General features: G+C 29.3%; 2 protein-coding genes across 4 annotated transcripts in view; both read right to left on the bottom strand.

Annotated features, from left to right (window-relative positions):
* Positions 1-1,304: 1,304 nt before the first annotated feature.
* On the bottom strand, positions 1,305-10,483 carry LOC106687554 (putative ankyrin repeat protein RF_0381). Its single transcript, XM_014431512.3, has 3 exons — positions 10,302-10,483; positions 5,703-5,851; positions 1,305-3,717 (listed from the first exon to the last, which is right to left on the bottom strand). The coding sequence occupies exons 2-3, from the start codon at positions 5,745-5,747 to the stop codon at positions 1,855-1,857; spliced, it is 1,908 nt and encodes a 635-aa protein (XP_014286998.1). The 5' UTR covers positions 5,748-5,851; positions 10,302-10,483; the 3' UTR covers positions 1,305-1,854.
* Positions 10,484-13,611: 3,128 nt separating this feature from the next.
* The window catches only part of spn-E (spindle E), a 44,160-nt gene continuing 31,748 nt past the window's right edge, over positions 13,612-26,023 (bottom strand). For all 3 annotated transcript variants that reach the window (XM_014431283.3, XM_014431296.3, XM_014431292.3), the window contains exons 24-29: positions 25,880-26,022; positions 23,940-24,074; positions 22,908-23,046; positions 18,860-18,978; positions 18,125-18,334; positions 13,612-17,187 (exon numbers count right to left, since the gene is read on the bottom strand). In XM_014431283.3, the coding sequence (XP_014286769.1) occupies positions 17,037-17,187; positions 18,125-18,334; positions 18,860-18,978; positions 22,908-23,046; positions 23,940-24,074; positions 25,880-26,022 (897 nt within the window). In that variant the 3' untranslated portion in view covers positions 13,612-17,036. The remainder of the gene's footprint in view (positions 17,188-18,124; positions 18,335-18,859; positions 18,979-22,907; positions 23,047-23,939; positions 24,075-25,879; position 26,023) is intronic.

Consider the following 26,023-nt stretch of genomic DNA (forward strand, 5'->3'; position numbering starts at 1 on the left):
AAGTGAAAAATTTTTTTTTCAAATATCATTGAAACAGGTTTAAAGGATATATCTAGAAATTGGTGACAAAATTATCTATTAAAATGTTGATCAGTATTCAGGACATTACTTCCTCAGCTAATTAACTTAGATATGGATTCATATAAAGTGGGATCTTTTTGATCCAATATATATTTAAACAAGTAGATTTAAAAATATTAATCAATTCTACTAAAAATGTTAAGAAAAACATTCCAATTCGAAATATTTTAGAATGAATTTTTAATCATTCAATCATCCTCCATCACATGCATGGTAATAGATGATGATAGTGATGTCTCTGTGGAGAGCATGCATATAAGGCTCAGATTATTTATTCATTGTCTTCATATATTTTTATACATATTATTTTTTACAATTTTAAATTTATTACTTTTATCTATTAATTTTTATATTTATAACCCTTTATTATTTATGTGTATGTTGAGTATTTTTTTTTAGATTTTAATGGAATTTAATTGTGTATAACCATTCAAGATTTTTATGTATATACATTTTATATATTTAAAATTTTTACTATTTGTTATACTGAGAGAGAATGAGATGTGGATATATAGATAAATAACAGAATAAAAAAAATGAATAATATTATAAAAAATAAAAAAAATGTAAAAAAGATGAAAACAAAAATGAAAATATAGAAAAAAATTAAAAGAACAAAAACAAAAATCGTGTATAACTATTATGCATTTACTGACTATGCCTATGTATTATAAATAAAATAAGAAACCAAGTCCACTAGTCTTAGTGTCCTGTGAGTGTAGTAACCCAATACAGTTGGGCGGGACTGCATTTTGAATAAAGTGTTTCTCTCTTCTGTCCTATATCATTTGATATTACTGTTATATTAAAAATATCACAGGAATTTTCATTAATTTCAGCTGTGAGCAATAAAATGATGTTTAGGAATGACTTTTTCTACATAGAAAAATATTCTGTTTTAAAAAAATTCCGGTGTTGGTTTTCAAAAATAAATAAAAGTTGCATTTCTCTCCTCTCCTCGATTTATCACATCTAAAAACCATTAAACAATTTATTAAGTTTTTAAAAATTAATTTTAATATGTTACACAGTTATTTTAAATTACTTGGCGGAGTTTGGGGATGTTCTACAAAGAGGACCCCAATAAGGGCAGTTTATGGAGGTTTTTAAAACCCCATGTCTCTGAAAAAATTGAGTGTAAAACAATTCAACGTTCCAATCTTCCATCACAAGGCCATATTGAAGACAATTGGGTAAATGGATTCAAATTTCAATTACGGAAGTTTCATTTTTACAAATGTTTTTATTCACAAAATAACGTTTTCATACACTTTTCCTTCAGACTCTTCATTGTTTCTCACAAAACAAAAATAAGAAATAAGAGCTTTTATACAATAATTTCACACTTTTTAAAAAGTTTGTTACTTGATATTAAGTTGCCATAGCAACCACAAGCACATCAGTTTAACACTTTTGCCTGTACTAGCTTACTATTAGATAAAATATTATGATCACAGAATGCATTAAAAAGTTAAACTCTATTTTGAAATGTTATTAGACATATTTTACTAATCTTAAATAAGAACGTAGAATCAAAACAAAAAAAAAAAGACAGATATTAAATGCATATTTTAGCATTATCTGTTAAAGTTTAATAAATCTGGATTGCTTAAATCTTGGAATCTTTTAACTTTTATAATAAATAGTTTCTACAAATTAAAAAAATATATAGAAGTATTTACATTGTGTACAAATACCAGTATTTAATAAACTATAGTTACTGAATCAGTCAGAACTTAAATTTACCAAATATTTCCATTGTGGATACAGGAATCAGTCATATTCAGTTTTCAAATCTTTGAATAACTTCTTAATGAGCGCAACAGCTTGTGTATTTGTTTTAATAGCTAACTGGAAAGGTGTTAGCAGTTGATCATTTATGACATTTACATTAGCATTGTACTTATGTAATAATTCTATCATCTCTAAATGACCATTTAAAACAGCTCGGTGCAAAGGAGACCAGTTACTTTTACTTTTAGCATTTGGATTTGCCTTTTTCTTAAGAAGAATCTCAGCAATTCTTGTATGGTTTTGAGAAATAGCTAAATTCAAAGCAGTTATGCCCCCAAGCCCTGGTTTGTCTACATTCATCCCTCCATAATCGAGGATACAAATAACAGCTCTCTCGTTGCCTTCTGCAGCTGCAGTATGTAATATTGAGAAACCCTCATTTTTAATGTTTATGTTGCCTTTGTTTTGTATTAGAAACTTCAACATCTCACACTTCCCTGATAATGCAGCCGTATGTAGTGGTGTTTCACCCTTGCTGTTGATTTCATTAACAGATAAACCATAGTTTTCAGCTAATAGATGTCTAACAATTGGAATGTTGCCTGTTGAAGCAGCATGATGCATTACTGTCTCACCGATATATGTTCGTGTCTTTATATCAGCCCCAGACTTGATTAAGATAGTGAAAAGTTCTATATTGTTGACCTTAGCAGCTTGGTAAAGCGGAGTTTCACCATAAATATTTTTAGCATTTACATCAATTCCTGACTTTATGAGAAACTTTACAGAATCAAGAAATCCTTTTGAGGCAGCAATATGTAGCAAGTTTTCTCCTATACTATTAGTAGCATTTGATAAAGCTTTTTTTACACTTTCATCACTGGTAAACGCCTCAAGTATTTTAACATTATTTGTTTTTACAGCCAAGAATAGAGGTAAATCACCATTTTCATCTTTAATATTCAATTGAACATTTAAATTTAAAAGTTTCTTGACAGTCTCGATGTGACCCTTTACCACAGCTAATGCTAATAATGGTTCGCTAACCACATCAGCCCCTCTTGAAATCAGTTTTTCAACAACTGTAGGTTTGTTCATTTCTACTGCTCTATATAAAGGAGATCTACCAGCAATATCATTCAAATTGGTATTAACACCAAATTTTGTAAGTAAAATGGATATTATATCATCAAAGCCACGACGAGAAGCAACATGTAAGATGGTTTCATTATTTGTAAATCTTTGATTGATAATCGACATAGGAAAATTATCTGCTTTGATTTGATGATATTCCATTAACAGTTCTATGAGTTCAATATCACCATCTATCCACAATTTTTCAATAATAGCATTATTTAATAATTTACCTTCCCAGCTTTCATGTTCTAAAATCCACTTGACAACATTGATATCCTTTAAAATAACAGATTTTTCAAATGCTGTAAAGGTGCTATTAAAATAAAAAATCACTTTTAATACAGTTGGAGGAACAAAAGGATTTTCAAGAGTAATGAATTTGATCATTTCATAAATCATGTCTTCAGGTACTTCAAAGTTGCTAGATATAAAAGTCTCCAATTCCTTCAAAGCTCTTGGGTTCTTATTGAATGATGAATTTTCCATAAGAAATGACAATAAATCAATTAAATGAGTGTTCTTAAGTTGAAAAGAATGCAAAAATTGCCAAAATATCAATTGTTCAGCCGTGAGTCTAGAGAGTAAAACAGGTGTAGATGTAGTACTACATTGTAATATAAAAGTGTAAGTACTGTTCAACTTATCTGAAATGAGCTCCTTAATCTTTGAATTATAGCTGTTGTATGATGAATAGCCTAAAATGTTGTGAGGTGTCCCATCCTTCCCTTTGACAATTAACTGTTGACCCCCTAACCCCTGACAAACCTGTAACATTAACAAGTTTACTAGAATATTATACTGAGTTCCATGTTTGTTTTGGTAATAGTCATTAATTAACTGACTTTGTTATAGCAACTATAATCTGTCCTCTAGTAGGTATCTAATAATATTTAACGTCTAATAAAAATATTTTAAATATTCTCCGCTTCTAGCTGGTTTTATGTCACATTGTGTTTAAGTTCATGATGATATATAATAAAGTAGTTGAATTAAAGTACTTGGGGGAAAAATTTGCCACAACGGTTTTGAGAAAGAGAGCATCCGAGAGAAAACCACCAAATAAAAAGAACCTCTCCTCCAATGCAAAGTTAAGGCATTACAACGTTGTGATAAGGCCTGTGATTTTATGCAGGGTGGAGAACACATGCTTACCCAACTTGGAAAAGCTGCTAAAAATAGATAGGAGGATCTTAAGAAAAATCTATGGACCCAAGAAAACACAAGAAGGTTACAGACTAAGATCTAAAGAAGAGATCAACAGAAAAATTAAAGACCTGGAAACCGAGATGAGAATCAGAAGGCTGATGTTCTATGGGCACATGAAGAGGATGAAGGAGGAAAGATTGAATAAGAAGATCTTTAAAAAAAATTTTAACTACAAAAACATGGGAGGATACACGAGGCAAATGAGAGAGGAATTAAACAGACTGAAAATTTCAGATACCAACTGTTTAGATAGAGATACGCACAGGAAAACATTGAAAAATCTTACCAATATTGAAAGAGGAAAAAAAGGGATACAAAGTGGTCCGAAGAAAGAAAATCAAGACTCCCAAAGAAGCCTAACCATTGATATTGATGTGGTCCTCAGTGGCCGGTACGTGATAAAAAAAAAGTAGTTAATGAACAAAAATCGTTAAAATGAAACATTTTAATTTTTAAAAAAATGTTGATAATGTAAATAGCCAAATCCCTAGGGAATGGAATGCATTTGCATATCTACTTAATCGCATTGGTTGGTTCTTAGTGAAGTTAATGATTATGAATGCTGAAACTTGGTGAAGTTGTCTTCCACTACACATCAAGGCTCTCCTCAAGTACATTACATCCCATGCATCAGTACAACAAACAGAATGTTTATACTCCTTCTATCTGTGCGTATGAATATAAAGAAAGTGAAACAATCAGAAGAGTCTTGACTTTGGTTCAGTTGAGGAAGGTACCTCACTACTGAATTAAGTTTCAATATTTGTGGAGGCAGAGGGGGTCCAAAATGAACTTACCAAAACTACCAGCCAATAAGTATTAAAAAAAAATACTAAATAAATTTTTTATTTATAATAGTAAACAATTCCACTACAGCAAAAAAATGATAACTATATTATGTATACACAAATGTAAATATATACGTACGTAGATGCATAACATACGTACAGAGGCATACACCCACATAAACGTACATGTTATTTTTTTCTTTCAATACGGTTCCCACAACAATTTTGTAGACTTTAACTTTACTAACAATCCATCAATATATTTGTAGATATGTAAGGACATTCTATCCCTTAAAATGTACAGTGTTATATTCATAATCAGATTTTTTCTTTTACCTTTACATAAAAATATATTGAAATGTAGTAAGAGGAAATATATCCATTATGAAATAATGTTAATTAGTGATATGAAACAAGCAACGATTAATTTCAACTCCAAGTAAGTTAAGTTAAAGTTGTGTGATGTCCTCTATGCACCAAATTCCTTAAAACTTGATATTATGAAGCTACCCAAAAAGTTTTTACTTAATTTAAATACATATTGATATAAGTACTTAACAAAGAATATGTGAAAATTTCAAGTCTGGATAAGATAAAACTTTGTAATACTATTATTACTCAAATCAGGAGTATTTAGTCGATAAACCTAGTCTTTCAATGATATTGAGAAATACTTATTTTATTTTATGTTTCATATCACAAATAAATTAATTAAATAGGAATTGGCAATATTTTATGTAAAAATAATTTTCTTACCACAGCAGAAAAAAAATTAAACAAAATTACTGTGAGGAAATTCATTTTTTTAGGACAGGTTCAAATATCACAAAGACATTTATGCTGCAGATAAAGTCTTCCTTGATACAATCTTCTCTTCTCTAGGGCAACATAAGAAGTTTCGATACCTAAAAAAATAAAGTTACAATTATAATCTAAAAATCAGTTAAACATTCAGTTTCTTGAAAATATCAAAGTTTTAACATAATCACCATTAAAATTTGAATACTTATTGAGAATGAAAGTAGCTATTGCAAAAACTTTCATTGTTTTAAAACAGAATTAAAAATATAAATATAAATTGTAGGAAGATAGCCCAAGTAGCGGTCAATAGTACAATATATTTATTTCAAATATTTTCCAGGTAAACAAGAATCATTACCATGTTTATAACAATTTATTTATTTTTTTCATTTGTAACATAAATAATCTATACACTGTATGCTAAGAAATATTACATGTAAAATAAATACCAATCAAGAGGACATGTAAATCATTACATCAAAATCAAAATAAATTGAAATACAACATGTAAGAAAAAAAAGAATACAGAATAAATAAATAAAAAATAAGATTTTAGTCTCAATACTCTTCCTCTTTCTAAGTAACTTCATGTGATTGTCTCTTGATGTAGAATTAAGTATCCATCTTTGTCAAGAAGATTCATTGCCCTAACTTCACACTAGGCCTTTAGATGATGCTAGTTAAATCACTTTGATTTATCAAATTGGAAGTTATGTTCCATCTGAGGAATGTTACATTAGCTCATATGACAGTAAGATTTTGGTTATAAGAAGGCTGAAGTTATGGAGAGTTCATTGAACACTAATTCAAAAGCAGGGTTGTTAACAGAAAAAAGCTAAAAACCCAAATGGATCTAATATCAAGGTATGTGAGGTGCTTACTAATAAAAATATATGAAATACACCAATCAAGCACTGTTACATCAATGATATTTTTAATAAATAATTGTATAGTGCTTTTGCGAAGGAACAATTCTAACATATTGAGTATAGAATATAAAAGAAAACTACAATATGTATCTTGGAAAAAATGCTTTATTAGAAAATTTACAATGGTTTATTTAGAATGATATAGAATATAGACGTTTGTGAAAAGTAGCAAATTTTGAGATGTAACGCTCCTCTTTGAGGGTGCAATATGTTGTGTTGACAGCTCATCTGACAACCTTGTTTTTGCACAGGAACTGAACTGATTTGATTCAACTTTTATCGTGATTCCATAGAATGAAAACTCGATCTTCCCACTCTGGTTAGAATTGACAGGTGACCCATAGGAAAACCACCCCCCAGGTCAGAAATGTCAAATCTACACAAAAGTCAATTTGATGGTTCCCTCTTCAAATGGATGGATCAAAAGATGGTTTTAATGGAACTCTGTGTTCTCTCAAATATATTTAGGCTGTCTCAATTTTCAAATTGTTTCATTTCTTTCACGGATTTGGATTATTTGTAAACCAGTGATGCATTATAGAATATCAATTAAACTTATGGTATCTTGAAAGGCCAGAATAATATATTCGCTAAATTTGAATTGTGGTAGTTGTTCCAAAAACCGTAGATTTTATTATAGATTATTTATGCATCCTTAAAAACTGTCTATACTTGTGTATTCATTTATTAAACTGAACTACTCAAAAGAGTGATTCATCTTTCTATAATTCAAGATCTATGGGGCAAAAAAATCAACTATACATAGAATAAACAATACAGTAGTTAAGGAAAACGTGATTAAATTGCTTCCAGGGTTCCTGCCAAGCACATACAATTTTTTATAGATGGAAGCGGAATCATTTTTCTAAAGTATGGTGGCTGTAACATGTACTGAAAATCACTTCAATGTTTAGTACATTGTTAGAAACGGCAAATAGCTATAAACAAAAGTGTCAGTCAGCTTATAAGTGACCAAGACTGAGTAATCTTTTAAAGATAGGTTTTGATAGACCCAGACTATCTTCCTTTAATATATTACACACGGTCAATCAAGGATCACTCAAAATGAGAAAAAGATGTACTACTGGGGGCTGTTGTAGTGTAGTTGGAACAAGCAACAAATGTGATGATTAGTGCATTAAGTACAATTTCAAACAATACCCACACCATTTGGCAGATTAGTTTTTTATGATATATTTTAACATTTTATGACTCTTATTAATATTTTCTAGTAATCAAGGAACTTACTGGATATTTCTTAAGTTAAAATAATATGTATTTATATTTACAATGGTTTGTGATATTTTCTTCTCCTTTTCCCTCTCACTTTTTTCTTTTTCTTTCATGTTATGCTAATTACATTATAGGTTATTATAGTTCGAAGCAAAAAAGAGCAGTCGGTAGATTGTACTAAAACTGAATTGGAATCATAAGCTAATCAGTTTCTCATTCAGAAATAAGTTAAGTTGAATTTGAAATGGTGATGGGCATAAGATATGTATTAATTAAATATCTACCAACACAAGTTTAAATCAAATATTAAAATCAATTTTAGGCATGATTCTAATGAAATACATCATGAATTCTTTCTTAAAATTAATTATGTTGAATAAAAAAAATTATTTTTTGTTTTCCTCCAGAACCCTGACCTCGTGACTTTAACCCTCATATCAGACTAATTTATTTGAAAAATCTTCTGTTATTTGTGTAATTTTTCTTTTTAATCCTTGTCCATGATTTTTAAATTCATAAAGTTTTAAATAAATAAATAAAACCTTCCATCAGCTTCCTTCAAATTTTATTTATTCCATGACCATTGTAATATTAATAGTAAGGAACTTATAATCTCAACTACATCAATATTGCTGCTTTAATTTGTGACACAAAAATTTATAAAAGTGGCGTATATTACAAAAAATTAAGTTTTGGTTTTATTTTGAAATGGACATATTCCAAAGAAATTACCATAGACATGGGTTTATTTCTATGGAGTGTTACAAAGCTAACAGGGATGTCAAAAATTAACCACAGTCTACAGTACAATCTATGGAAGTGGTTCCCAAAGTAGATGCCTTGGCACCCTGGGGATCCCTAAGTGTATGCCCAGGGTGCCACAAACGAATACCACTTAAATATTACAAAAAAAAAAAAATAAGAAAAAAAATTGTAAGAACAAATATACAGTACATTCCAGCATTTACCTTGCACTTTTTTCTTACATAATCAACTGCTCTAAGGATAATTTTAGTGACCTTTTATATTTCTTTTAGTTCGACTAAGGTGCTGCGAATTTCTTTTACCCAACAAGGTAACCTCAAAATGTTTTTAGCCCAAAAAGAAAAGGGTGAAAAAAGTTTAGGAAAAGAAAATATAACTTCTTTTTGTCAGAAATGCCAGTATTCAAACAAAGCACCGATATGATAGTAAGAATGTATAAACATCAAACCATGAAATAATCATCTTTTATTTGTTCAGTAGTGATATTACTGATAAGTGAGAGCTGAGACCAACTGAAAATAAATTATAGAAAACTAATGAATAGAAAAATAAGATAAAATAAAAAATAAATCTTTTCTTTTCAGTAGATGTGGCAACACAAGAGAGTTATAGAAAGAAACATAATTAAAAAAATTATCAACACTCTATTTGTCGCACATCATTTGGAAGATGACAGTGACATTTTGGACAGTAGCTAGTGCCTCTTTAATTCTATAAATCCCCAACTCCTGCTATTTTGATTGTCATACCACTATTCCCTTCATTAAAAAAAAAAAAAGTACACACAGTACAAATTTCAAAAGTGTTGGCAATATTTATATGTACCATATTTATAATTGTTTGTAATAATAGTACAAATGGTTAAAGAAGAGAAAAATACTTTTTAGTTTACATTAATTTGCCTAAAAATAAATAAGTATTATTTGTAATTAAGTTATTAATTATATTAATGTTTATTCCATTAAATGTTTAATTATAATTAAGTTTTGACCTAAGGGTACAATATACAACATAAAATTATCAACTTTGCAATTTTTCAAAAATTATTTTTGATTTTATCATGAAAATTTTTATGAAATACAATCATATTTTAATATTTCAATAATTTTACCTGATCCTCATAATAGATAAAGCAATCTTGTGAGTATTATTAGACTAAATACAACAAATTATATGCAATCTCTCATGCACCATAAGTGAGAGCGATTACAGGGAACTTAAAAGAGTTGAACAGGTATATGCGAGCAATGGCTGGCTTGTATATAATTCATGGACAAATTATAAGAACTTAATGTTGGGTAATTTATTTTTCAATATTCAAAAAAAAGTGTTTAACATTAAAATATGAAATGATTAAACTTTAAAAAAACAGAACAATGGTCATGACAAAATCAAAATTAAAAAAAAAAATAGGATATATTAACATACTATCAAAGAAAAAAAAACAAGAATAAGGTAACAGAGTTAAGAATGAATAGAACCAACTTAGAAGGGAAAAAACACAAAACACCTTGATCAAATTTGCATGGTTATGAGATCAATACATCTTATCTTGTTTATATATTAAAAAAAAAAAAAAATGAAACATCAATCAATACATTCTCCCATATCAATAAATAAAACTCACATGTCGAAGTGAGAGAGCTTAGTGATGTTGATACTACGAAGAAGGATGATCTCACAAGACTGCATTAGTACAAGGACTAGCTTGACCTCTCAGGGTTATCACCGCCAAACTGGTCTACTAATAAACCAGGAAAAAGTGACTCCGCTCCTTTTGTACATGCTGATACATCTCTTAGCATTTTAGAACGTAAAAAGATTAGATACCTGTTTAAAAAAAAATGTTTTTGTAAAACCAGGAAAATTATACGGTATCATTGAAACAAATTTTCAGGATGTATCTAAAAAATTATCTATTCAAAATGTTGATCAGTATACAGTACATAGGCTTCTTCAGTTAATGAACTTGGATAGGGATTCAATTCTTTTTAATCTAAGTTATATTTAAAAAATAATATTTAAAACTATTGATCAATTCTACTAAGAATGTTAAACAAAATCCATTCCAAATCTGAAATATTTTAGAAGAAATTTCATAATTAACTTTTGATATTCCTGTCATATTAAAATTTTAATTTAATTGAATTGTGAGCATTTAAACGATGTTTTGGAACGTATTTTTCTACGTAGCCTTAAATATTTAATAGTTGTAACTCAAAACTTAAACATTTCATATGTTTTAAATAATATTTCCATGTTAAATCGGAGGAAAAGTGATTTAATTAAGTATATTAGAACTACTTCCATAGGTGTAAATTACGCCGGAGCAAAGCCTTGTAGCGTTGGAAGTCGACGTACGTCACAAGACTAATTCATAATAGTTGCTGGAAGCTTCGTACTAAAGGTTCCCTCCAAGAACTCCCGACGTAGAAACATCTTTGTTACATTTGAAGAAAATATATACATTCGTTTTGATTTGGAAACCATTAGGCCAAAGGAAATAGTGATTTTTATTTTAAGAAATAATATTGATTTTTTGAAAAATCACTCTAGAGACCTCGCAGCATTTATCGAAGTTAATAAAAATATATACAAACGTATCCTAAAAAAAAATTATTCAAAGATATAATTTGTGTTTTGTATATATATACCTATGTATTATATATTATTGTATTTTGCATTTGAATGAAAAATAAAGAGGTTTCGAAAAAAAAAAAATATTGATTTGTATATATATAATGTATTGTATTATATATTTGTATTCTGTAACCATATGTAAAAATAAAGAGGTTTGAAAATAAAATAAAAAAAAATTGAAACCAGATCTCTCGAGAATAATGCGTAGCCTTTTTTTTGTATAAAAATCTTTTTACATATTTTTCCCGTTAACCAAGTATCATAGCTCATGTAGCAATATTTTATTTCAATACAAACAAGTCAAAGGCTTCTCGTACCTAGAACTACCTACTACCGAAATATGTTTGATTGAATACAAAATGGTTGAGACAAAATGACCAGCACTATTCAGTTACTTCACAATAACCTTGAATACCTGAAATCAGAAAGTACCCTCTCCATTCAGGGGATAAATAACATTCAAGGTACAATCACATCAGGAAAACTTAAAGAATCTAAACTCACTAGAGATCAATATAAGTTTTGGAACATCCGAGCAAAAATTTGACTTAATATCAAAATAACTTTTTTTTGTTTTAATAATATCCAAGTATTAAAAGGTATGCATTAAAGCTGAAATAAAAATTCCTGTAACTAATTCGAATTCGATTTTCAATATCTAATACTAAATTACCCAATATAGTAATTAATTCCAAATTTCGAATATCGGTAATTTGGACCTAAAAATATATTGATATAATAATTTTAAATTTAAAATAATTGATGTCAATTTGATTATGTTTAAAACATTTATTAAACTATCAGAAAAGGCATTCCATACAATGCAACCAGTTAAAAAAAATGCACTCTTTATTAAGAATTTAATAAATAATTAAGAAGTTAAATTAATTTAATTTGTTTTTCTAGTGATATTACTGGTTATTTATTAATATATTTAACAGTCGGGATACAATATTTTTTTAGTCTTATTAGCTACTTTGGAAAGTCGGCCTATAATCTGTACTATAAATTTTAAAAAATAGTTTTCTCAAAAACTGTTTAAGATATTATCATTAAATTGTTTGAAAATAGTTTGTTTCTCATACCAAAAAAAAAAAAAACACTTAATAATATATCTCGAACCTCTTAAAAAGTTTAAAAAATACTTAAATATTTTTGAAATTAGAGAAACGTTTATGTAGTTCAACAAAAAAGAGTAATTTCTATAGTTTCAGAGAAGATTCTAGAATTTTCAAGATCATAACACCAAAAATAATTAGAGAGAATATTGTCTTTTGATCCCCAGCCCCAATATTCCATTTTTATGAGTAATTTTTATTAATAAAAAAAAATTGGTGTCATGATCTTGAGATTGTAACATGCATCAACCAGATATGACTACTACTTTCCATTTTTCTGCATGCAGCTCTTTCACATCTTTGTTAATTGTGTCTATCCATCTGGGTTTTGGCCTCCGGTGTGGTCTCTTGACTACTAGTTTCCATTATTGTTAATGAATGACCAATAATATTCCTAGAAAAGCAGATGAAAATAATTTAACTCTAATAATTAATAAACAGCACCAAAATACATTTTCTTAACTGGTGGAATTGTATCTAACCAGTCAAGATAGTAATTTCTAATGATTTTTGGTTTCATTAAAAAAAAAATACATACATACCTATAACAAAAATGAAGGAATTGTATTTCAAATATGTAAATTTTTTATCAAATAAAGAATTAAACATTTTCTAACTCGAAGAGTTCATGGTTTTATGGAGTAGATTTTTTTTGGGGGGGGGTCATCTGTAACTGGGAAACTTAGGTAAAATGTAGTAGCCTGCTTAAAGGAGCTACTACCATAGCCATGAACCATTATAGCCCAATATAGTGCAATCTAGTGGTCAAAATGTAAACCACAATCCAATAAGTAATCATTTCATATTAATTTCTTTTAATACCTTAAATTTTCTTACATAATTATATTAATCATATCATTCATAAATGAATTGTTGAAATGAATAAAAAGTAAAAGGGTTTTCTAATCCAATTAAAGCTAGTCTTTTATATCCAGTGGCTCTCGATAGCCTTTTCACATCTAGAGATATCACTAGTCAAATTTAATAATTGGAATTAATCCAAAATAGATTCACCAACTTCAAATGAGTCAGAGAATGACCAAATAAATGTTTGTGGATCAGATAAATCTACTAATATTTTTGGTATACTGGAAGATTGCTGATTGACCGTGTGTATTAATAAATGGAATATGGTCCGGGTGTGGTCAAATGAAACTCAACTAGTAATAACTATTTTTATTTGAGCCATGTTTCGCCCCATGTTGCAGGGCTAAAGATACAAACACTTAACATAAGTAAAAAAGTAAATAGAAAATTACAAGGGTATACAATGAAACATAAAAATATTGTTCACCTAATTTTAATATTTTCTACACTGTTTACTTTAAAATTATTTTCAAATGTGACGTACTTAACAGCCATCTCCATTCCTCCCAATACTAACGGTTCACTCTGACTTCGGCTTATGTCAAATCAGGTATGAATTCTGTCTTGTTCATTTTCTTCTTATCCCTTTTCATTTCTTAGTTCGTACTTTATTCTGTATTTCTCCTTTTATATGCTACTATTTCCACTTTCATCTATTGTTTATAACCTTTTATTTTTCTAATTTAATTTTTACGTTTCATTGTAATTTTCCATTTACTTTTTTACTTATGTTAAGTGTTTGTATCTTTTTTAGCCCTGCAATGTGTGGCAAAATGTTGGCTAAAACAAAAATAGTTATTACTATTTGAGTTTCATTTGACCACAGTTGGACCATATTCCATTTATTAATATTTTTATTCTATTAAACTTATTTCTCAATATCTACTTGGGGTCTTACCTCAATCCTTGCACAATTTATTCTTGACCGAGGGAAATACTCAGCCGTCTCCGACATCTAAAACTATGTCCAGTAATTTGCCACTGATGGCTTCTCCAAAGTCTGACAGTCAATCATTAAGTTCTGGGAGGGACTTGGACAGATAAGGTCATTTAAGGGAACTTGATTATGGGCCTGACACTTGGCAGTGTGAATATAATAAGGTATCTAATGACTGGATTAACAATAATGCACAGCTGTTATCAGACAGAACATTATAATTTGTTTTAGGCTTCCCATTAGCATCCTACCATGACAGATGTAACTGCACTGAATAAGAAGAAATGCGACAAGATATATGGTTGGTTACAGTAGCATTTTTCTTTTCCAGAAAACTATTTTATATTAGCAATGGTATTGTTATCTACAAAAAAATCAACAGCCATGAGTTTCAACAGTTTTCATTTCCAGGATGAAAAGTCAAATTTCTGACTCAAACAAAGTGAAGTAGGAAGGACCAACTAATATTTTTGCGAAATTGAGTTTTATAAACTATATATAAATACTTTGTTTATTTTATATGAAAATCCTTTAGTTATTTTCTCTTTCACTTTGATTGTTAACACCAACAACGAAACAGAACACAAATTATTGTATATAAAATGTATGGTCAACTACCCAGAACATAGATATCTTCCACGAAAATTTGATTTAATGTCAAGCCAAAAATCATGCTTTTGCTTCTTTATGAGAAATTGTCTCCCTATACAGTGGGCTTTAGAAGATTAGCGGTAGATCACAGAAACATCGTATAGATGTATAAAGTAGAAAATTTCGTATAGAATGATTTTCCATTCTACTGAACAAAGTAAGAACATTGATTTTTTTTTTTCGCTTGGATAACACGTCTTCATTGATATAATAAAGAATTAACATAAATGATAAACAAGTATGTAATATTTTCACTAGAAACCAATTCGCAGCATTTATATTAATATTTATTGATGCTAAACATAGTTCTTATTTTTATTACATTATGCATTTTATGAACTTAACTAATGAGTCTGAATTATTTTCTATACGTATTAGTAATCCTCTAGCTTCCATTAGTGAAAAGGACTGCCAACAATTGTTGTCATTTATCTTGCTGTCCTGACCTATTCACCCCCCTCATCTCTGTTTCTTCCCTCTTCCATCCCTGGTTCTTCCATTTGTTTAAGGGTCATCCTTGCACTCCCTGTGGGTTCCAATAAGATGCATGCTTTTCTATGGCATTGTCAGCCTTCCATAAGGTATGGAACAATCTACTCCCATTTCCTTTTCTTAATGAGTTTATCTATGAGCTTAAGGCCCTAGCCCCACTTCTTTGTTGGAAATAATTTAAGGTCAAGTGCCTATGAATAAATATTTGAAATTTTTCCATATTACTTTGAGTGGTCCTTTATGTTTTTAATGCATATAGTAGTACTATTCAGATCATTTGCAGTAAACAGGCACAAATTTGTATCCTAGGATGGAACCTTTCTCCTTCCAGACTGTATATTTTGATTTTGCACATTCTGTTCCTTATTTCTTCATACTCACAGACAATGCTCTTCAGATAGAGGAATAAATCATTTCTGATGATGGACACATCTTGTCCCACATACACAAATAACTTATCTTCGACTCTGCAGTTAATCCTTATTTATTTTGTTGTAACTGTATATGAGGACATATCCATCTTTAATGATTTGTATTTCAATCTACTCAATATTTTGGAAGTAAGTGACATACTGTAATTTTTTGTCAATAAGAGTTATTTTTAAAAGATAAATAAACCTCATTTCACAAACAAGCACTCTTGTTATTTATTTTTTTTAATTACCGTTACTGAAATTAAACTGTTATTTTATAATAGAATAAGTCTTGCTCTAGCCACAATAGATAGAATAATTATTAAACTATAGATACCATGTATTTAAATATATTCAATATCTTGGAAGCAATGTGACATATAATATTTGGTCAATAAGAGCTATTTTTAATAGATAAATAAACTTCATTTCACTAACAAGCACTCTTGTTACATTTTTTTTTAAGTATTGCACACCTTTTCTGGGCCTGTTGGAATGTATAACAGAGTTTAATGGAAAAATCTACCAAAATATTGCAAATATAGCTGTCACAAAATATTCATATCTTGGCCTTCAATCTGGAATAATGAGTAATTACTCATAACATAAAGCAATAAAAAAGGACTTTAATTTTGAAGAAATTTAACATATATATATATATAAAAACATTTGAAAGAAAAAAATCTTTCATTCAGGTTGATCTAATAAAATAATAAATCACAAAAATAAACTAAATATTGATCATTAATTCATGATTCATGAAAACTGATCAAGACATTTTTTTTTTTTTTTACAAAAGAAACTATAATAATAAAACAGGAACTACAAACCAGTAAATAATAGGTATATCACCATCATATAGGCCAAATATTACAGAAATGGCACAATAATTAGAACTAGACATGAATAATATTGAAAACGACACAATATCTCAATATATAAAATATTCCTGAAAATGTTACAATTATTTACACTGTAATTAAAGGTACAAATGACTTTTCTTAATAATAAAAAAAATTACAAATAAACTATACACATAAAATGAAAATAAGCTAATAACCAAATTATCTTCCTCCATGATCAATGAAGAAATAAAATATAAAAGGAAACCTTCATAAATACAAAGGGTGTTATAAAATGTTTACAATTTTCAACAAATATATGATAAATCTAGGGTGATAAATCATATTAAACTTAAAATGTCATTTAGACAAATTAAATTATCGTAAGTATTTTTTTCTTCATCATTTCCTTCTTTCAGCTTTCATGCTCTCCTTGAAATCGGCAAGCTTGATTGTGTGTAATGTAGTGGTAAGGTGCAACCTTAGTTCCTGTAACGTTTCATTGTATACTTGACACAACTCACATTGAACGGCAGTCTTGAAAATCTCTTTCCTGAAAATAAAAAGAGTTTTATTAATCACAATCATTGTTGGTTGTGCGTCTGATCCCGATCTATACTTTAGCACATACAAACAAACCATAATAGGGGATCACTCACGACCAAGCTAAATTGTTATCAAGCCAGATTTCTCTTAGTTTTTTTTTTTTCATCATGTGCAATACTTACAATTGTATTCAATTTCATTTCGAACATAAACAAAAAGAAAATCTTAAACCAAACCATATCTACCGTTTGCATTTACTTAAAACAAAATAATATTTTTCAGGGAAATATTTTTATAATTTTAATTATACCATATTAAAAAATATTTTTCAGGCAAATATTTTTATATTTTGATAACACAGCTGACATTTAATTGACCAAATTAAATAGTCAATTTGGCTAACTTGAAATAATATATTTATTATTAATTCTCACGAATCTGTCTGTTGGATTCCCCAACTTTCCTTAGCGTTAGATAAAATTCCTTACTTTCTCTTTGTCCTTCCGGCTTCCAAAATAGGGAGATGAAAAAAATGTGAAATCTCCCCCAGAAAAATCCTTTGTCACAATATTCAAAAATATTTATTAATGACTACCATAAAGACTAGTTATAAATTTTATCTTTTGAAATATTATATACTTAAGTCTTTAAATATAATATAAACATTTTAGAAATACACATCTTGTAAAAGAGTAATACTACAAAAGAAAATACGTTTGAAATATATTTTGGAAAGAAATGAATCTCTCATTTTCAAAAGGGATTGGGTAGATTGCTTTACTCCCCATCCCTCAACTAACACTATAACAAGCCTATACTGGATTTCATCCTAAGATGAAAAACCAATATACAATCTAACTCAATTCAAAAAACCTCCCAAAAGTTTTTTAAATTATTTGAAAAAGAAAAAGAATGGAAAATAAAACAGTAGATCTAATTCATACCCTTCGGCTATCATGTTAAGTGTTTCCAGCCTTGACAGAATGGCATTGTCTCTAGCACCTTCTCCAACGAGCGATATGCCCCAGATAAGTGGATACAGGCTGGTGTCACAACCCTGAGGGTCGAGGAGCTCATCAGGTTCCAACTGATCCCATTCGTGAGGATATGAGACAGGCTGAGGTGTAACACAAGGGCGTTTCTTGAACAGCAAACTGCAAATTTGGTTAAAGTTAAATAAACATTTGAGGTTAACTAGAAATGACGATAAACTTGAATATTCATGAATGTAAAACTATATTAATCATAAAAACAATAACAATAATTGTAGAATTATTGCTAAGTGGTGCAATTGATTATTACTAAATATGAAATTTGTTTCTTTCTTAAAATTAGAGGCCAGAAAAAAAATGCTCTCTTTATCTCCCTCTCCACCCTACCCTATGTCTCTCTCCCACACACACACACACACTCTCTAGAACTTAAGTGCTTTTCACACAGTTGTACAAATACAGTACCAGGAATCCTTAAATTATAATGTGCTGATAGGCACTTTTTTGGACAGCTTTGGGTGAAAATTATGAGTACAGTATTTACTTTGTTACGAATATTGAATTTGAACTATCATATATTTCAAATCAAATGAAATTCAGTATTATTTAAAATTTTACTTTTTACTAGGAGATGTTTGAAACAACTATGAAGAGAACTAAAACAAAGCAAAATAATAAGAAACATACTCAGTGATGTATGATTTTATTCTCTCCTGTGACTTTATAATGCCAGGCCTCGACAGCTCACTGTGTGGTCCCTCCCCTCCACCCATGATATAGTCCATCCAGAACCTCAACTTATTTACCTGCAAAAAAAACAAAACAAATAATAATCAACTGATATAATCTAATAAATTAACATTAAGTTCTGTAGATTAATAACATGGAAATGATACCTATCTAAATAAAAAGATCAACAAATAAAGTTAAACTTGTAGTGATAAATATATCTACCCGAATTAATAAATCTTAAAAAATGATATTGGATTGATGATGCAGAACCGGTGGGCTGCTAAGTCTGAAGTGTTGGATATGAACACAAACAGTGGAGGACTAGTGGCTTGTAGAGTTGGCATAAAGGGTCTCCCGCTCCTCTATAACGATATATTTTACTATAATACTCGCTGACTATAGGGTATGAAAATAAGAAAACAAACTTTAGCAATATCATTTTTAATACAAAATAACTACTGTTAGCTTCAATACATTTCTCTCTATGCCCAATAAGCTTCTTTATCCCTCATTAAAAATTTTTTTTTGGTTTTAAATCAACAAATACGAGGATTGAAAATTTTAACTCTTTTACATTTTGTAATAAACCGTTTTTTGTTCTTTTTAATGTCAAGTGCTTTGAAAAAATGACAGCCAGTTGGAGACAAATCAAATAACTATGGTGGTTTAGGCAGGAAAAACTTTAATATGACAATAAATGACAAATACAATTAATTTATTGGCTAGTTTACAATTAGAAGAGCCTATAGAACTTTGTTCTTTAGGCTCTTATACCAATATCTATAACTGTTTATAAAAAAAATTGATGAGTGCACACTAATTGTTTGATATTTCAAATGTATACTTGTGTATATATTCCTATTATGTAAACTACAATGACAAATAATAGTTCTGATTCATGCCTGGATATTGGCACTTACGACACTCAGCTAGTAAAATCCCCTCACTTTTCTCAGTTTTTAGGCTCAGTTAACATCCTGTTAACATAGGGGTATTCATAATGTTGTGCTAAATGTAAAATGTTTTACCATGTTGAATGTTATAAGCATAGGATTGTGAGGAGCCCTATTTAAAGTCATGTTAAATGCATAAGAGATCCTAGTGGATTTTCTGAGCAATTTGTTTTATAATCTTTCCATCCAAAACTTCATGTTATTGTTTACTTCTAAGTTTTTATTAAAGTAATTTATTACAACAGGCCTAAATTAAGTGAAAATTGGAAGTTGTGTGAAAGTTTGGCTACTGAGTGTCTTGTTGATCTTTTAATTTGTGAGGAAGAGAATCAAGATGAGCTAATTATTGACTGTCATTACATTGTTATTATTGTCATCCATTGCTTTATTGATTTTTAAAACGACCAAAACAATACATTACACAATCAAAACACAAACTACGAGCAAGTAACCTAACACGACAACAAACAAAATAATGAAGAGCTCAGCTGGTCTGTTGCGTGATGTCATTCTCCATTTAACAGACCTAATAACAGACTCTCAACCATTTTATACTGTTTTAACAATGGTAAAAGAAGGAAATATTAACTAAACTAAAGATTATGAATACCCCTATTATGTGAGTCTGAAACTGAAGTTCTATCACACCAATCATATGCTTTTGACTTGTGTGCAACTCACTACCATTTTTAATAAATAAAAAATTTAAAAAAAGAAAATAAGGTCCATAGGAGTCAAAATATGGAATGCATTGAAGCCAAAGAACGTCCCTTAAGAACTTATAGAAGCCATAAAATCTTCGTATAAGGGCTCAAAGGGTAAGGTCAGGATGAATGGAAAGGAGTCTAGGAGCTTTGATATGAAGAGAGGTGTCAAATAAGGATATAGTCTGAGCTCTCTTCTCTTTATTGTTCTGATGAACGAGGTATTGAAAATAAATAAACAAAGGACGACACAAACACTAGGAGGGAAATGGAACTTGAGAACAGTTTTTGCTCAGACACTTCTCTATGCCAATGATATTGTACTCATAGCAGACTCTGTCCAGAATCTTCAGCAAACTGTAGTGGAATGGGAAGCGGAGCTGGAAAGAAAAGGCATGATGATAAATACGAGTAAAAGCAAAGTCATGCAAATTGGACAAGAACCCGGAGATGTGCAAATTACTTGAAGAGGAGAAATCATAGAGGCAGCAGAAGATTACAAGTACCTAGGTACAGTTATTAGCAGGAATGGTAAAATTCAACAAGCAATATCTAATAGGATCAAAAAAGCAAACAACATTTATTACCAAATCTACCATACTGTTGTTGGGAAACGTGAAGTTGTGAAAAAAGTAAAAGTTCACATTTTTAATGCTATTTACCTTCCCACCCTACTATACAGAAGTGAGAGCTGGGTCTTTCTCGACATATTGAGGAACAGAACAACCGCCTCATAAAAGTAGCTGGCCGAACACAAAGGGAACACTTCAGAAATACCAGAATAAGAGAGGAGCTAGGGATGAAACCACAAACTGAAATTCTTGAGAAAAGGCATTTGAAGTGATTGGACATGCCGAGTGGCTGAAGGCCTTGGGCCACGCAAATTCTTCGAAGCTAGACCAAGAGGAAGGCCAAGGATACCGTACCAAGACTGTGAGATCTTGTCTATCGATGCTTGGATCGAGGCATCTCCACACTGAGAGGCACTGAGGAGGAAGGAAAAAAGATAAAATTTTTATTTCTTGATTCAAAAAACCTAATTTTCTTCAAACTAGAGAGGGAAACTTTTTGGTTGGAGGAAACCTTGGACATTGGAGAGGAATTAATTGAAAGTAACAGAAATTATTGTAAATATAAATAACATTGTCAAAGATAAATTTTCTTTAATTTACCACATAAAACAGGAACTTGCATTTAATATGTTCCAAAGTAATACAGTGAAACTTATTTACAATGCACCGGTCATAATTTAAAAATCTCCAGTAATGCATAGGGTTAGTTCAGATCACACAATCGTTAAAAGGTACCAAATAGATAAAAAGAACATATTCCACAAAATGTGAAGTTTTTGGTATCAGTTATAGTGAAAAAAAAAGTGGGTATGAACATAGCTGCCACAAATTCTAGGAATTTTTCCCATTTAAAAAATCTTCAGTCATTGGAAACTTTACTTTCAGCAGCTTGATACACTGGTTACAGCTTTAATGATATAATTTTCCCCTGATTAAAAAGGCACTTGTTAAAATGTCTTAGAGGTTGGTTAAAAACCAAACTGAAACAAAAATACATTTTGACAAAAATAAAATAAAAATTTAAAGAAATGATTCCCTCCTACTCTCTTTCCTCTTTCCATCACTACAAACAGAGAAAATTAGCAATATTTTCATTTAGAAATATAAATTTTAAGATGTTGAGGGGACTGTAATGCCTTGCTTTTTCAACAGATAAATAGATTCTTGAATTTGAACGAATTAAATAAATTATTGTGAGGTGAAATATCAGGATTCTATATTACTTTAATTTATATATCTATGTATCTGTATACCAGAAACATAATTTTTTTTAGCAATTCTTACAAAAATTTGTTTGAATAGTTCACACTTATTCTTTGCATAATGAGGTACTAGGTCATAACATCGAGAGTATTAAAATGTTCAAATATATTACTCGTTTCATATAATACATTTTACATTATGAAGATAAAGTTTAAAAATAAAAAAAAAAATCAGAACATTTTTAGCTTTTTGGGACCTCATAAAGCGCAACTTTTTTTTATCATGCAAATGAAGATATTAACACCATTTCCTACTTCCAACAATTAATTAGCCTAAATTCCCTTTTTGAGTCTATGTTACCTCACCTATTAATTACAAATTATCCTTCTAACAATAAAATTTTTCTAAAAATCTATGAAATCAGCCCTATATAATCTGGTGATTCTATTCCAAAAACTTCATTCCACAAGAAATGTTACACGATGCTTAAAGACAGAGTGCCACATGTGTTATATTTTTTAAAATGAAGAATAAAATTAAAGTTTAATACATAAACAAATGATATAATCACCACTTCTAAATCCATAAGTGTTATCTTTGTATCAAACAACACTTCAAGATCATTTTCAGGATAAAAAGCTGCTCCAGTTTCTGGTTCAAAGCCAAGTCCACACAGAGCTCCAGTCAGCTGCCGTCTTTCAGAATCTGCCCTAAGATGACAAAGTAATTTAAGTTAATTATTCATAACTATTGGTTGTTAACATTATCTTTGATATCATGAAGAAAAAATAACAAAAAGTGGATACTATATAAGAATAAAAAACTGATATTTGCCTTCACCAAACCAATGTTACTTTTGTAATTATTAAAAATATATTTCCTATTGATTTAAAAATCAATCTCAATATGAAGTGAGATATTGGGTGGCTCTTGCATCTTCAAGGTTCTGAATAATATTAAATATCAACTATAAATATTCAATTAGAGGCAGTACCAAATATAAATAAAAAAAAGCTTAATTAATGAGAATTTTATAAACGTAAATAATATTTTTTACCACGATAGAAACACACAAACACATTTTAAAAAATGTTTTAAACAAAAAGCTTCCTAAAAAAATGAAGCCAAAAATAAAAATAGTAGGAGAAAATAACAAGTAATGGATAATTCTCAAACTGTAGTGATAGAATTTCTATAATAATTTCGAATAGAATTTTAAAAGTACAAACAGCTTATATTAATGTTCAATTAGCTAATCTCAATAAATGGCCAAGAAAAAAACATAATTATTATGTGGGAAATTTACAATTTTTAAAAGCATGGTAATTAAGATCAACTGTAATTTAATAATCTCTTATACAATTTAGGGGTAAGAAAATAAAAGGAATAGACCAAAAGATAAAATGTATGAATGAGGAGTTTCTATGGATGGGAAATTATAATAATCTTCCCTTGAATCACCAGTAAGATTTAAATTTTTTTTAAATAACACTCATAACTTCCAACTTACTGAATCTGAAGAACTATACTTTATGGTATCATTAAAAACATAATAAAATATACTAATTGATTCACTATTGATTAATAGTTGCATGATACATACCTGAGTTCTACCCTCGGAGCAAAGATAAGGCAGACTAGAGAGCTCAACCCATGGATGTTAGGCATAATTGTTGTATTCCTCAAGGTTAATCGATTAGAACCAGCATTCTGTGTTACGGAAGCTGCAATGACAAGCCTGAAACAATAAAAATCTTGACTAGAATACAAAGCAATTCCAGGATGTTTAGCGAAATAATTTTCTTTGGCAAGACAGCACGTCTTGCTTGGGTGGCTCCTGAAAGAGAACTCAGACAGAGACATACCCTGTCTTTGTCTTCTCATAAGCAACTGAAAATTTAAAAGAAATTGACTTTTTTTATCCAGATCCGTGTATGTCTTGCCTGGGTTAATTCTGAAATAGAACTAACTTGATCTCTTCTTCCAGTACTTGACACCGGTCCAAAATAAAACAATTGAAGTCTTTTTTCTTTATTAATTGCCATTCTGCAGTCTATTAATGTTAAAAAATAATTGCTGATTAGTTTTTAATTCTTCTAAAACTTAATCCACTTTGTAGACGTAAAATAACATGTTTTACAAACTTTCACTGCCGTTACATATATCGTCAATTACAAATGCATGGTGATTGGTGTTTGTTTTATCTATAATACACTGTTCTGGTCTCTTAACAAAATAAATTTAATGTTCAAATATCAAAATTTTAACTTAAAAATAAAAACTATTCATATTCATTTCACATACAAATGATTAAATAAAGGTTATTTATCAACACACTGCATTAATATGCAATTTAAAACTTATAATGATCCAAAATTTCAAAAGAATTATTTATAATTCATAAATAATTATTTTATAAATTAAATTTTTAAATATAAAACCATCTTTAATCATCAAACAATGTTTTTTCACACTATTAATATTGATCATTTTTTTTTATAATTGTCTTGATATTCACTTTTAATTGTTCTATTCCCAATGTTTGTTTTATGTTCATTGTAACAGCTAATACTTTTACTTTTTATTTTTAGTAGTATAAAAAAAACTACAATACATTATTCACTACAACATATAAGAAGAATTTATTAAATGTTGATACAGTTAAACTTAGAATTGAGAGTTGGAGGTTTACAAAGTTATTTATTGGATACTGGTTCAAAAAAAAGTAAATAAAAAACCTACACTTTATTTACACATTTTACAAATATCCGAAATGAGTCGTTGAAGCCGATCATTATTGATAAGGCTCTCAAAAACATGTTAAAATTGTAAGCAGAAAAAAATAATATCATAAGTTTGGTCATCTGGTAACATCAGCATTACATGATTTTTTTTTAACTGTCAACTTTGCACCAAAAAGTTTGATTTGCTTGAAATTTAATTCTTATATTTGAAAAATCTCATCCGCGCCTAAACAACAAATCCTAAACAAAGAGTGTCCTTGTTTGATCTTACATGCAAAACATTGATTGTAGCAGAACTGCTCTAATTCACTTACAATGATTCACAATGTAAATACTTCAGTGATAATTGTTATCGTCTTATATTGTATGTAAGACCTTCAATGCATTTTACATAACAGAAATTGTGGATAAATTTGTTTGTAAGTATGTCTATCAATTGTGGTCAACTTAGTGGTAGGATATAATCGATAATGTGGGAATTTACCTAGGGAAAGTAAATTTAAAAAGATTTTACATTGGTGTTTCTTCAGATCCGATATGTACTTAAGGCATAAATATAAAAAAACTGTAACCAATTTTTACGGTTATTTACACTTTTTGTGCAAACAATGCGTAATATCGACCAAATTTAAAAGACGAAATTGTTAGAGAATTCAATTTCCAGTGAAAATTAGTCTTCATAATTGAGAATCAGTAACCCTATGAGTTCATCATCATGATCAGGATATTTAAAGTATGATCACGGATTGATAATTTTCTAATGGAATTTCTACTGTGAATATTTACAAGAAAAAATTACCTGCTATGAGGGTCCATAGGATAAGTATCCAAGAGAACAGAGTTGACAGAATTCCATTCAATGATCGTTTCTTTACCTTGACACTTCTTGGGAAGTGAATACAAGTTCATTTCTAAAGGTGAGCGAGGACCTTTCAAAGTTACC

Source organism: Halyomorpha halys, unplaced genomic scaffold (assembly GCF_000696795.3).
Source record: "Halyomorpha halys isolate HHAL.00 unplaced genomic scaffold, Hhal_1.1 Scaffold38.1, whole genome shotgun sequence".
NCBI classification, from domain to species: domain Eukaryota; kingdom Metazoa; phylum Arthropoda; class Insecta; order Hemiptera; family Pentatomidae; genus Halyomorpha; species Halyomorpha halys.

Excerpts from the sequence above, each read along its gene's own strand:
- LOC106687554 (XM_014431512.3), bottom strand. The coding sequence starts at position 5,747 with ATGAATTTCCTCACAGTAATTTTGTTTAATTTTTTTTCTGCTGTG. Across the intron at positions 3,718-5,702 it reads TTAATTTTTTTTCTGCTGTG|GTTTGTCAGGGGTTAGGGGG; the intron begins GTAAGAAAATTA and ends TTAATGTTACAG.